General features: G+C 37.9%; 1 protein-coding gene across 9 annotated transcripts in view; it reads left to right on the top strand.

Annotated features, from left to right (window-relative positions):
- Positions 1-13,290, top strand: part of GK (glycerol kinase) — a 137,435-nt gene that overhangs the window by 49,588 nt on the left and 74,557 nt on the right. For 5 of the 9 annotated variants that reach the window (XM_087721820.1, XM_087721817.1, XM_087721825.1 and 2 more), the window contains exons 7-11: positions 970-1,079; positions 2,523-2,589; positions 6,765-6,782; positions 8,281-8,316; positions 12,413-12,480. In XM_087721820.1, the coding sequence (XP_087577946.1) occupies positions 970-1,079; positions 2,523-2,589; positions 6,765-6,782; positions 8,281-8,316; positions 12,413-12,480 (299 nt within the window). The remainder of the gene's footprint in view (positions 1-969; positions 1,080-2,522; positions 2,590-6,764; positions 6,783-8,280; positions 8,317-12,412; positions 12,481-13,290) is intronic. The other 4 variants (XM_087721818.1, XM_087721823.1, XM_087721819.1 and 1 more) reach the window with 2 other exon arrangements.

The following is a 13,290-nucleotide window of genomic DNA, read 5'->3' as shown; positions in this document are numbered from 1 at the left end:
TAATAGGTTCATGTTTCATCCCCTCAAAAAACAATGTTTACAAAATTTAGGTAATTTACCTAGATTTGGGGAATTCTGATTTAGATATAGATATCCATTTATCGTATACATCGAGTAAATATATGATGAAAAAATGAGAAAAATTTCTCTCTAGGCATTTATATCTCTAATATAATCCATGTTTAATAGTAGAACTTTAAAATGTTAAGGTCTTTAAGAACTGATGTTATAAGAACTGAAGTCAGCTACATAATTACAGATTAACAGAGTAATTCTGTCTCTGTCTCTCTGTCTCTCTCTCTCATCACATACTGTAGCAGGCATAGGTAATGGCCTTAAAGGACAAGAGAATAACTGCCACTAAGGCACCAGTCTATCAGCACTCCATGAAGATCATATAGGAAACACAACCAGATGAGCTAATTCTACTTAATCATAAAGATACATTAACAGAATCGTGAAAGTCTGATAATACAAATCTCCTTGTGCCTCTTTTACAGCCTGAGGAGTTTCTTTCTCTGCCCATTATGCATTCTGAAATCTATGCCTCTCTTATCTTATCATTTCCTATCCAGCATATTTTTATCTCCCATCTCCCAAGGTCATTTTCACATACAATCACAGAGTTGAAAAGAGGAACTTGAGCCAAGAAAAAAAAATTGAGAAAACATCTAAGACAAGCCCCTACTTAGATCACATAAAGATAAAATAAGATGGGAAGTGCATTCAGACTTGCAAGATTCTATTACTATATCTATTACGGTAAAGTTGTCCTAACCTACATGGCATCTATCTTGTTGGTTCCTCCCCCCTCTCTCTCACACACATACACAGAACATACTAGGTTAACATTGTACCTGAGAGATTATTTTCTTATAGTTAATTTTTGTAAAAAATGTAGCTTGCCTATTTCTTCTTAATTTTCCAGTTATGCAGTAATGATCAAAATTGTTTATTCATTCATTTAAGTGTTTGACTGGTGGAAAAAATGGAGGTATTCATTGCACTGACGTAACCAATGCCAGTAGGACAATGTTGTTTAACATTCATTCATTAGAGTGGGATGATGAGCTTTGCAAGTAAGTAATTTATTTTTACATATTTGAAATAATAGGTTTTATTGTATGCCTCCCAGAGTCACTTTGTATGAGGTGGGTGGCCATATAAATTTGACAAATAAATAAAAATTGTGTTTAACATGTCAGATTAAAACTTTAACCTGGTTTTCTTAAAAATAAGAGTAAACAGAATAATTAATTTTAACAGCTGTTAAAATTAACAGCTTATTGGCCTCAGAACTTTCTGTGGAGAGAACCATAAGGACACTCTTGCAAAGATGGCTCACTAGAATCACTGAGCCATCTACACTTTTATTGTTCCCTTTAGAACAGGGGTGTCAAACTGGTGGCCCATGGGCCGGGTGCATCATGCATAGGCTACAACCACCCCAGCTCTGCAAATGGGAAAAACATCGTGAAATGTCATGTAACAGTAACGTGACGCCCCAAGTTTGACACCTGTGCTTTAGAAGGACACTCAGATTATGTTTATCAGTGTCACCTGGAAAAATTGCCAGGTAGAGAGCACAATTTCTACACTGCTATCTGCTATATCCTTTCAGTTTGCCTAGTTCTATCCCTTTTTTTGTTCTATTTGCCTTCTAGCTAAAGATCTTGATTCTGGCCCCTTTGATTATTATTAACAGTTTCCAATGTTCCTGGAGCCAGGCAATTTATGCTAAATTGCAACTTTATATCTTTTCATGGCTACCCAATACCTTGATGGGCTATGAATGTGAGTAGCTGATCTCAAACAGCAGACCATTGATGCAAGCGGACTTTCCAGCTTTACCCAGAAACACTTGTTTAGCTTTTTTGCATATATCTAGCCAGCTGGATATCTCAGTGGCATAACAATCCCAAAATTCAGAAGGACCTTTTTCTTAGCCAGATTCAATGTCCTCTCAACAGCCATTACTGAAGGAAGATACCAAAATATCCCCTTGAAACAGAGGCTATGTCCATATGGTGGAGGAATAATTGAATAGATGGAAGCCTCTCTATGAAGATGCCAGGAATTATTATTTCCACTCTTTACAAAACGTTCCAGTTTGTTTTTTCTCAAAATAAATCTGATTTTATTGCCTTGACCACAGCCAAGTACTGTGCTGTAGTCTGCATAATGTATCATAGTATTAACTCTAGCCTTTTTAATATATTTTAAAATAACTACCGTATATTTTTCCTTTTATTTTAAATGACTCTTGTTTTATTGCTGATCTATTACCAAATCAAGATTTCTTGTACATTTTTATATTTTATATGGATATATATGTATATGTATACCAAGGTAAATTTTCTATTGCTTTCTATAAATATAGAATTTTAAATAATAAATGATTTGATATAATCTGATATGTTTCCAAATGTATCAGACATATTACAAAAAATGAAAAGAAGTGAAAACTTCTAATTTTTACCAGTAAGGAAGAATTCACACTAATTTTTTAAAAACAATTCTAGTTTTTTTGAAATTCCAATGGAAATGCTTCCCAAAGTGCGAAGTTCTTCAGAAATCTATGGATTACTGGTATGTATGTAAAATGTTAAGCAAATAGTTGTACTTAATTGATATTGCATATATGGTTTCTACTTAGTAGCTCATGTAAGTTGTAATATATTTTATGAAACAAGTTTTATCTAACAGGAAGAATATTATTACCATTATTTATTTATTTGAATATGTAAGCTGCTGAACTCCAATGGACTCTGGATAAAATACAAAACTGGACAAACCATAAAAACAAATAAAAACATTAAATCAATCAGATAGCCCAGACTGAAATAATCTTACATATCACACAGACAAGAGCCCTACACAAACAATAATACATCAAAGCCATGTTGTGAGCCTTCCGGAGTCATTGAGAGTTGGGTGGCATACAAGTTCAGTATATTATTATTATTGTAAAAATCCTTAAGAATAGGTTTAGAGGTCTTCAAGTTGCTTTTCTGTCTTATAAAAGTATTTTTTGCCTTATGAAGTTACTGCTTTCTGTGAATTGTATATATGTATTCTTTTAAAAAAGATAAAGATTTAGGTGTGCTATTGTTGTTTACTTAAATTCCAAAGGAGATATATATGTATGTATATGTATATGTATGCATGTGTGTGTGTGTGTGTGTGTATATATATATATATATACACACACATACATACACACACACACACACACACAGAGAGAGAGAGAGAGAGAGAGAGAGAGAGAGAGAGAGAGAGAGAAAGATAAGCACTGTTAGGATTGTGTGAATTGCCTAGGTATAAGGTTTTCAGTTTGATATATCACCGCTAAAATTTTAGTGTAAATGTGAAACTCTCATATTATATGAATTAATAGTGTGTCACTATTTAAATCCAGAAAAGTACATGACACAAAGAAAATTTATTTTGTCAAATGAGTCTGGAAACTCATAACAAAATTGAGTTGAGATGTTTCTAGTAGCATGATCTTTTTTTATGAATCATTACAGCTATTTGAAACTTACATGTCATGAGTTCTTATTTTTGAACTTACATTTAAAGTGAAATAACAATAAACTAATAACATTTACTTGATTAAACAATGTTTGCTTTACTTAAAGATGAATTTTAACTTTTATTTTTGTTGAGTACAGCTTCTTGGCTCTATTAATATGCAAATGTTGGACGTTTGCCTATTTCTTTGACAGTTATTTTTAACTATTTAAAGCATTCAAATTACTATGTGTAAAGAGTTTGGGTACATAGTCAGTGACTTAAGTAATGTTTAAGCCATTCTTATCTCATACATTTCATTGCAAGGTGTTTGGGGAAAGATGGCAAAAATAATTGTGCAAAACTGAAATGCTGAGCAAACGTAGTGATTGCTTGATAATGTCTTCAGCTTCTAAAGGAACAGCAGATACTTTTTAAAAAATCCCTTTAATACAAATTTCTGTACAAAGTAGCTAAAATGTTTACATTAAAACATCCAAAACTTAATATTTGGTTACAGGAGGTATTATTGAATGCACATCTTATTCATAGAGTTGTAGGAATTGGAAAAAAACACAGTCCCTGTACTATGACCATACTCTTGTAATCATAACTGCTGAAAACTGAGAGTCAAGTTTTCAGTATTTTATAGTAGAGTGATACATGAATATTATCATGTAAACAATAAAATATATTTGTAAGTTTTTTTAAAAAAAAAAGTAAAATAACTTCCTCTAAAACCCCAGTCACACATAGGTCCATCTATTCTGTCTTTAGGGTCTTTAAAAATATCAAATGGAGTTCTTAATATTTAAAATGTTATGCATACACACACACTATTCTAATGAAATAGAATCCCTAGCATTGAAAAAATCTGATGGTGTCTTACTTAAATGTATTTTTAAAATAATACAGGAGTCTTTGCTTAACAATCCTAAGTGTGATTGGAATTTCCATAACTAAACAAAAGAGTTTTTAGGCGAAATAACATGTGACTGTATCACTTTGTGACAGAAATTCTAGTAGTCCCAGTTGCGGGCATTAGGTGAAGATCTCACTTTTCTGTCTATGGAGATTCTCAGTCATCTAGGTCATGATTGTCCCAAAGGTGCTTTTTCTAAAGGCAACTGAACTTTCCTTGACAGATAAGAAGCGAAATGTCTTCAAGGAAAAACAAAGTCCAGTTTCCTTTTCAAAAAGCAACTTTGGAACCTCACTCTTCTGCTTGTCAAAAACTGTCAGCTGGCTTTCAGCAGTTAAGCATCTTACTCAGCTCCCCCATCTGTATCACATCTCCACTGCTGCCACCAACCCCTGCTGCCACCACTGCAGGTGTGCCTCATTAGCAGGCAGAGAAGCAGAGAAGCAGGAAGAAACAGTGAAGTTCAGCTGGGTACAGAAGAGGTAGACTGCACAGCAGAGTGCAAAATAGCCAAACTCAGAAATTGTTCGGAAGATCAGCAATTGAAGGGCTCATTGCTGTCATAAATAAAGGTGGGCTACCAAGCATTCAAATTTTGATCACGTGACTACCAGGATCAGTAGTGGGTTTCAAAATTTTTTAGAACCCATTCTGTAGGTGTGGCCTATTTTTGGGGTGTGGCTTGGTGGTCATTTGACTAGGTGGGAGTGGTCAACTTGTAAAATTAGTGAAACTCATTTAACAATGCTCTTGCTAACAGCCAAAATTTTGGGCTCAATTATGATCATAAGTTCTTCCTTTTTCTTTCTTCCTTCCTTTCTTCCTTACTTACTTTCTTTCTTAATTTCTCTTCCTCTTCCTTCCATTCTTTCTCTTACTCTTTCTTCCTTTCTTTCTCTCTCTCTCTCTCTCTCTCGCTCTTGCCCCCCTCCCCTCTCTCACTCACACATACCTACCAGTTGGCGAAAATTTTTGTTTTGCCAGCTGGGAGGCTGGCAAAGAAGCCTCATTTCCCCTGCTGCCCGCAGCTCTTGGAGGAAGGAGGTAGGGAAGCGAGCCCCGGGCCTCATCTCTGCCTCCTTCCTCGAGAGCTGGCTTCAGGGACGGACAGCCTCTCCTGCCACTGCACCCTTCACCCAGAGGCTCTGCCAGCGGTCGCCTCCCGGCTTCTTGGAAAGCATTAAGTTGCAGGTGCACCAATTTTAGCAGCTGCGTTTTGCCTTCAAACTTGCTGTCCTGGGAATCTGAAGGGGACATTCTCTCAGCGACAACACTCTCAGGCAACTTTCTCTCTTGCCGCGCAAGAACCTCCCGCTCCAGCCCCCCCTGCTCTACTACATTAAGGTTGCTGCATTTTCCATTCACGCAGGCCACATGAGTGAGCAGGCGCGCAAGGGCCCCTGATGATCTGATGGGAGCCACAAGGAGCCAAACTGCACCCAGCCATCCTTACTTCCTCCTGGCTAAGGGTGGGAGCGCCTGAGACGCTGCTGGGGGAATGTCCCCTCGGATTGCCGGGACAGCAAGTTTCAAAGCAAAACGTAGCTGCTGGAATCGCCTTGTTTCCAATCCATCTTTTTCCTCCCTCTCCATAGATCTCCCCCCCCAAATTGGAAACGAGGCAGCTGTGAAAGACAAGGGAATGCACCCCAAGTGGCTTCTTCAAACAGCAGAAGAAGGAACCGGAAGGGAGTTTGACTGTTGGAAAAGCCCCACATGAAACTCCCCTCCTGTTCCTTCTTCTGCTGTTTGAAGAAGCCATGCGGGGCGCAAACCCTTGTCTTTGACAGCCACCTTGTTTCCAATTGGGGTTGGGGAAAAATAAATCGATCTTTTTCCTCCCTCTCCATGGATTCCCCCCCCCCCCAAATTGGAAACAAGGCAGCTGTCAAAGACAAGGGAATGGACCCTGAGTGGCTTCTTCAAACAGCAGAAGAAGGAACCGGAGGTGAGGATTCGTTGGACAAGCCCATGGGCCAGTGCTGCTGTCTCCTCTGACAGCTGCTTTGTTTCCAATGAAGGGGGTGGGGAATCCATGCAATTTCCTCCTCTGGAGGGAAACAAGGTAGCTATCAGAGAGAAAAGAGGAGCACATGCCACGTGGGCTTGTTGGGGCCTCCGGAAGAATGGGTACGTTAAGGCAAGCTAAATTTCACCAACCAACGGGTGTACCGGTCCGTACCGGCTGAAACCCACTCCTGAGGGATGCTTCAACTATCATCTGTTCAGCAGCATCGTACAGTTAATGGTAATTAAACTAGCAGGTTTTAAAATTACAAACTTGTTTATGTCTCTTCCTCTTTCTCACTACCTATTTTGCTGGCAATAGAAAATCTCTCCTACCCTGGTGAGTAGGATTTTGTTAGAATACAGTCAGTTTACATCTTCATTCATCTTGCTTAGATACAGTGCATTTCTTCAGGGAAAGTCCCTCTTTGTTGTAATGAAATCTCATTCTCAAAGTTTAATTACAATTGAAGTTCAGTTGATCACTTTGCATCAGTTTAAAAGATTAGAAAAATGAGATTAACAATTATATAGTTTCTGGCTAAAAATGTATTTAGAGCAGAGAAAGTTATTTAAAAAATAAAGATATCCCCGAATGGAAATGCACTGGCTATATTTTATGCATGGCTCACTAAGCCGATCACTGCTGTTGAGAGTGCATGTGCACATATAATATTTGAAAAGCAAAGCTATTTTTGTCTCAGTGATGTATCTATTTGCTAAATGTCCATACTTTTGCCTGTTTCCAAGAACATAATAGTATTACTCTCTGAGCTCTTGGATAATAGTTTCAGAGCACGACCATTGAATATAAGACTTCCTATTCTTCCACTTCTGTTTAATAATAGGCACTAATCTCTATTTGTGAAGCATGGTATTTACCTTTTTTTACTGTAGCCTCAAGGATTACTTGAACCTCAAATGACGTCTGCTTTTGAGTTAGGTAGGCTCCAGGCTGCTTCCTAGATGTCATTTGTGGATTTCCAGTATCTTGAGATAAGATTTAATGGCAAAAATATTTTATCATGATGTAATTTGAAACTGTTTTCATTTCTAGGAGTAGTGTAAGAATGAAAATAGCTTCAAGTTAGGGGGGCCCTCCCCCCAAAAACCCCAAACTTTGCCTTTGTCTTTACTGGTGAAGTTCATGATTTTAGCTCCATTTCTGCAGCTCCAGATGGTTTTCTCTTTCCTCCCTGCACACAGGGAAAATCTTTTGGCAGGCTGAGGAAGGGAGCTGAATTCTGAAGATACTTTCACTTGCAACATTCCCTGCTGGTTTCCCCATTGACTTTCTAGGAAAGATAGCAGAGAAGATTACAGTTGATGATCACATGATTGTGGGGTGCTTGGCAACTAGTTGCAAGTGCTAACAATTTGCCAAACACCCATGGGTGTGCAAGAGCATGATTTCCCAAGCTGTCAATTTGAATTATCATTAAGTGACCAATCATTAAGCAAGGACTAAGTCCAGGATTCAGTTTTCCCCCACCATTCCTGGTTGTTTATCATGCTTAATGAAGCTACAGGGAATTATACTTCAGCAGCATTTGAAGAAAGAGAGATGTGTCCCTCATTGTTGTGCCACATATGTGGGATTCTCAGGACATCTACAGTGCAGTAGAGAACCAAATATGCCTTTTATTTTGACAGATGACAATTTTCTCTGTTCCCCCTATTATTTTTATTTGCATTTCTGCTAACAATTTTACATTTTTTATTTTAATTTGCTTCTGAGCTATAAGCAATCATATTCTAATTGTACATCATTTTCCTTTTTTGTAAATTAGTTGAAAACAGCTGCATAATTTTTCTTTTAAAAATGGCTTTTTTGGCAGAGTTCTGGAGCTTTGACTGGTGTGCCAATTTCTGGGGTGAGTTTCCTAAATAAAGCTATGATATTTTAATATAATTTTTGCCAAGTATTAGAATCTTTAACCATATCTATGTCAAGGTTCCAACATACACTGAGTCTCAAGCCATGTTTCAAAAGGAATACAATGATTTATTAGGAGCAGTGTGTCGCCATCTACTCGAGTGAGGTTTGCTCTGGTACACGTAGGTTATGGCCCACCTTTTTTTTTTTAAAAAAGTTTTGTTTATTTTTCCATAACCACTTACATCATTAATCTTATAGTGTGTCATCTGGGTATAGTCTTTGTGTAATCATATTTAACAGTTATACCATTTTAATCTATTTTTATCTTGCCTTTACCTTTACATTTTGCCTTTTAATTCAACTCCTCCCCTATAATTCTACGTTGTTTTCCAAATTATTATTCAATTTTCTGTTTCTCTTTGTCTATATTCATTTTCTATCCCGTGATAAAAACATTCCCATATCTTATAATACTCTGATTCTTCCTTCTCTTTAATTGCCAATGTTAATCTGTTCATTTCTGCACAGTCTAATTACCTCTCCCTCTCAGGGAATTTTTTCCATTTTCCAATTTTGTGAAAATACAATTCTAGCTGCAGTTATTACATTAATAATTAAATATACATTTTCTTTACTATATTTCTCTGGTAAAATACCCAACAAAAACAGTTCCTGCTTTAAATCAATATGCTGCTGTATCATCCTTTCCAACCACATGCAAATTTTTGCCCAGTATTTTTTTGCCTCTGCACGTGTCCACCACATATGATAATATGATTCCGGTGTCTGGTGACACTTCCAACACTTGGTTGACTTATCTTTAAATATTTTTGTCAATCTTTCCGGTGACATATGCCATTTATAAAACATTTTATACAAGGGTTACAGCCCACCTTTGACCCTGTTCCCTCCTCCCCTTTCAGTCTGTGTCATAAATCACATTCTCCAACGAGGTACTCCTGTGGGCTTTAGAGACACGCCTCACAACCCGGCTTTGGTAATCTGAGATTCAATGTTTGAAAAAGGTACATGTGATATGTGCTCCCCCCTTGCTTCTAATGGCAACTCGAGAGCAGACTAAAAATGCTTTTGCGAGTTGACATTCTGTTTGATATAACTTGTTTTATTAAAAGTAAATTTAATAAGAAAATAAAAAATAACACGTGCATCCTTAAAGTGTGACAAAAAGGTATAGTAATTATTTTTGTTATGTTTCCAGGTATACGTGTGGAACAAATGAATTCATGAAAAATGACCATTTTTATATTATATTTATTTATTTATTTACTGGTCTTCTTGTATTTGGGTCTTTTCCCGTGTAAGATTGAGATTGCAAACTTATACATGGAACATTTTGAAACTAACACCTTAGATAAATCTGAACACAAACCCAAACTCTGGCTTAGATATGTTGATGACACTTTCACGATTTGGCCACATGGGAAAGAAAAACTGGACAACTTCTTCACACATCTCAACAGCCTACACCCCAAAATACAATTCACTATGGAAATAGAAGCAAACAACCAACTTCCCTTTCTGGACGTCCTAATTACAAAAAACCCAATGGCTCCCTAGGACACACCATCTACCAGAAAAAAACACACATCAACCACTACTTAAACGCACAATCCCATCCCCACCCTGCACAGATCAACTTTGTAGCCAAGACCATCATCTCCAGAACCAAACGCCTAATCGACAAAGACCACCTGAAAACTGAATCACACACTTTCACAAACGTATTAATCTCCAACAGATTCCAAACAAAAACAATTATCAACCTAATCCAAAGGGAGACTCTTCCCAAAAAACTGAGACACAGAACAGGACAATGGCATCGCCCTCCTCCCTTACATCAAAGGCACCACAGATAAAATCAGCAAAATTTTCCACAAACACAATATCAAGACAGCCTTCAACACTGACCCCAAAATAGCCAACATTTTAAGAAATCCCAAAGACAAAATCCAGCTAGAAAACCAAGGAGTCTACAAAATACCATGCAAAATCTGCCCTGCAACATACATAGGACAAACAAACAGGAGAATAAATGCACGCTTCACAGAACAAAAGAATGCAGTAAGAAAAAAGAAAAAACTTCCTCCCTTTTCCAGCACCTTAAAGCTACAGGACATGAAATTAATTTTGAAGGAACCAGGTTAATCTCCAAAACTGAACACTTCAACAAGAGAATAATTATGGAAGCTACCAAAATAGAGAAACACCCCTACAACATGAATAAACGTGGTGATACCTCCTGCCTACCAGACATCTGGAAACCAGCCCTGGTAAACAAATGAGCCCCACCCACCACGCAGGCCATTACAACACAAAAAAACAATGGACCCACAGCCAGCACCAATCAGCACCAATCTACCAATCATGATACAGCCACACATCCAATCAATCCACTTACTGAAACAAAGCTAGCACTCCACCCCCACTCCCCAAAGATTTATAGAAAGACCGCAGCTCAGGTCACGCTTTAAGCCAAAAACACCAGCCTGAAGATGGTAAGTGAGACCTTGCTGAAACGTTGCCAAGACAATCTTAATCTTACACGGGAAAAGATCCAAATACAACAAGACCAGCATACCTACACCCCGTGAAAATCTATGAATACACACACACACGCATGCATGCAAGCATGCTGGTCTTGTATTCGTGTCTTTTCCCATGTAAAATTGAGATTGTCTTGGCAACGTTTCGTGCTTGTGCGACCAAAGCGCACAAGCACGAAGCTGAAAGCACCAGCTTGAAGATGGCAAGTGGGACCTCGGCGAAACGTTGCCAAAATACTCTCAATCTTACACGGGAAAAGATCCGAATACACCAAGACCTGTATACCTGTACCTGTGAAAATCTATTAAAACACACACGCACACCTATGCATACTATTTGAAGATTATAAGAAATAACCACAAATGTATAAAGCTAATTGAAGGAATTATACTCCTTAAGAACATAATGCAAAATCTTGTCATATAAATTAGCAATAGCAATAGCAGTTAGACTTATATACCGCTTCATAGGGCTTTCAGCCCTCTCTAAGCGGTTTACAGAGTCAGCAGATTGCTTCCAACAACAATCCGGGTCCTCATTTTACCTACCTCGGAGGGATGGAAGACTGAGTCAACCCTGAGCCGATGAGATTTGAACAGCAGAACTGCAGTCAGCTGAAGTAGCCTGTAGTGCTGCATTTAACCACTGCGCCACCTCGGCTCTTGATGTACACTAAGCAATTGTGTTTGCAAGGTGACAAAATATAACATTCTAAATGTTGTCTATGGAGATTCTTAGCTATCCAGGTCATGGTTGTCCCAAAGGTGCTTTTTCAAGAGGCAACTGGACTTTCTCTCCGAGGTGGCGCAGTGGTTAAATGCAGCACTGCAGGCTACTTCAGCTGACTGCAGTTCTGCAGTTCGGCTGTTCAAATCTCACCGGCTCAGGGTTGACTCAGCCTTCCATCCTTCCAAGGTGGGTAAAATGAGGACCCGGATTGTTGTTGGGGGCAATATGCTGACTCTGTAAATCGCTTAGAGAGGGCTGAAAGCCCTATGAAGCGGTATATAAGTCTAACTGCTATTGCTATTGCTATTTCTGGGTTTTCTTTGAAGGCGTTTCACCTCCCCCGGTCCACTTGTTTGAAAACAGTCCTCTCTCAACAGAGGGGGTGGGATATGACATAATCTGTGTCCAGTCTACAACACAGTTCTTACAACAGTTCCAAGAAGGCTCCACACCCATTTGCATCACTCAGGTGATGCTGATGACATAAATAAACCTCCAGGTGGCCTTAACTATTTGCTAAAAGAATGCAAATGACCATGTGTCTGCAAGGAGTATAAAACCTTCAATTCCCCACCATCAAGTCAGCTGAAGAAGCTTCTTGGATGAGAAGCGAAACATCTTCAAAGAAAAACCAGAAAGTCCAGTTGCCCCTTGAAAAAGTTCTAAATATTTCTTGACAGCCTATGTAAAGAAAATCAGCCAAAATTATTCCTCTAAAAAGAATCTAATTTGATTACTTAAGTAAATAAATACATAAACATTTTTGTTACATATTATGGAATTATTTGTTTTTCCAGTGTTTAGGTGATCAGTCTGCTGCACTAGTAGGACAAATGTGCTTCAAGGATGGCCAAGCAAAGAATACGTAAGATTAACATGAAATATTATATTATAGACTTATTACAGAAAGGAAAATCAATACAATTTTAGCTGACTTAAAATAATCTAGTACCTCCTAGAGATGTGCAGATAAAGCTATTTTTTCTGTTGTGTTAATTTCAGTGGAACAATATTTTGGATTTTAATAAAATATCAATAGGAATAAAAGTGTTGATCCATTTATTGGACACCTATCTTTTAACAACCAAAATTACATTGTGTGCACAATTATTAGGCAAATTGTATTTTGGAGGATTCATTTTATTATTGAACAACTACAGTGCTCTCTGTCAATCCAAAATGTTAATAAACCTCAAACCTGAACATTTAAGAAAGTAAAAGTGAGGTTTTGACTTTCCCAGGAAAAGTGGAGCTCTGTAACCATTACTGATCCAGCCACAGAGCCATCTATCTGGTCCGTCAAGAGTCACTCTCATCAGTCCATAAAACCTTTGAAAAATCTGTATTCAGATATTTCTTGGCCCAGTCTTGCCATTTCAAGTTATGTGTCTTGTTCAGTCGTGATCTTCCTTACCTTGGCCATGTCTCTGAGCACTGAACATCTTGTACTTCTGGGTACTCCAGATAGGTTGCAGTTCTGGAGTGTGATAGCACTGGAGGATAATGAGTTCTTGGTAGCCTCACATTTGATTCTTCTCAAATCTTTAGCAGTTAATAGGCATCTTTTTTTTGCTCAACACATTTTTTGCGATCCTGTTGACTATTTGCAGCAAAATGTTTGATGGTTCTGTGATCATGCCCCAATATCTTAGCAATTTCAAGAGTGCTACATCCC

The sequence above is a fragment of the Thamnophis sirtalis genome, unplaced genomic scaffold, assembly GCF_051295495.1.
Source record: "Thamnophis sirtalis isolate CommonGarterSnake01/CBP01778 unplaced genomic scaffold, rThaSir2_p1.2 scaffold_8, whole genome shotgun sequence".
Lineage (NCBI taxonomy): Eukaryota > Metazoa > Chordata > Lepidosauria > Squamata > Natricidae > Thamnophis > Thamnophis sirtalis.
This window is presented reverse-complemented; position numbering and strand designations above follow the sequence as displayed.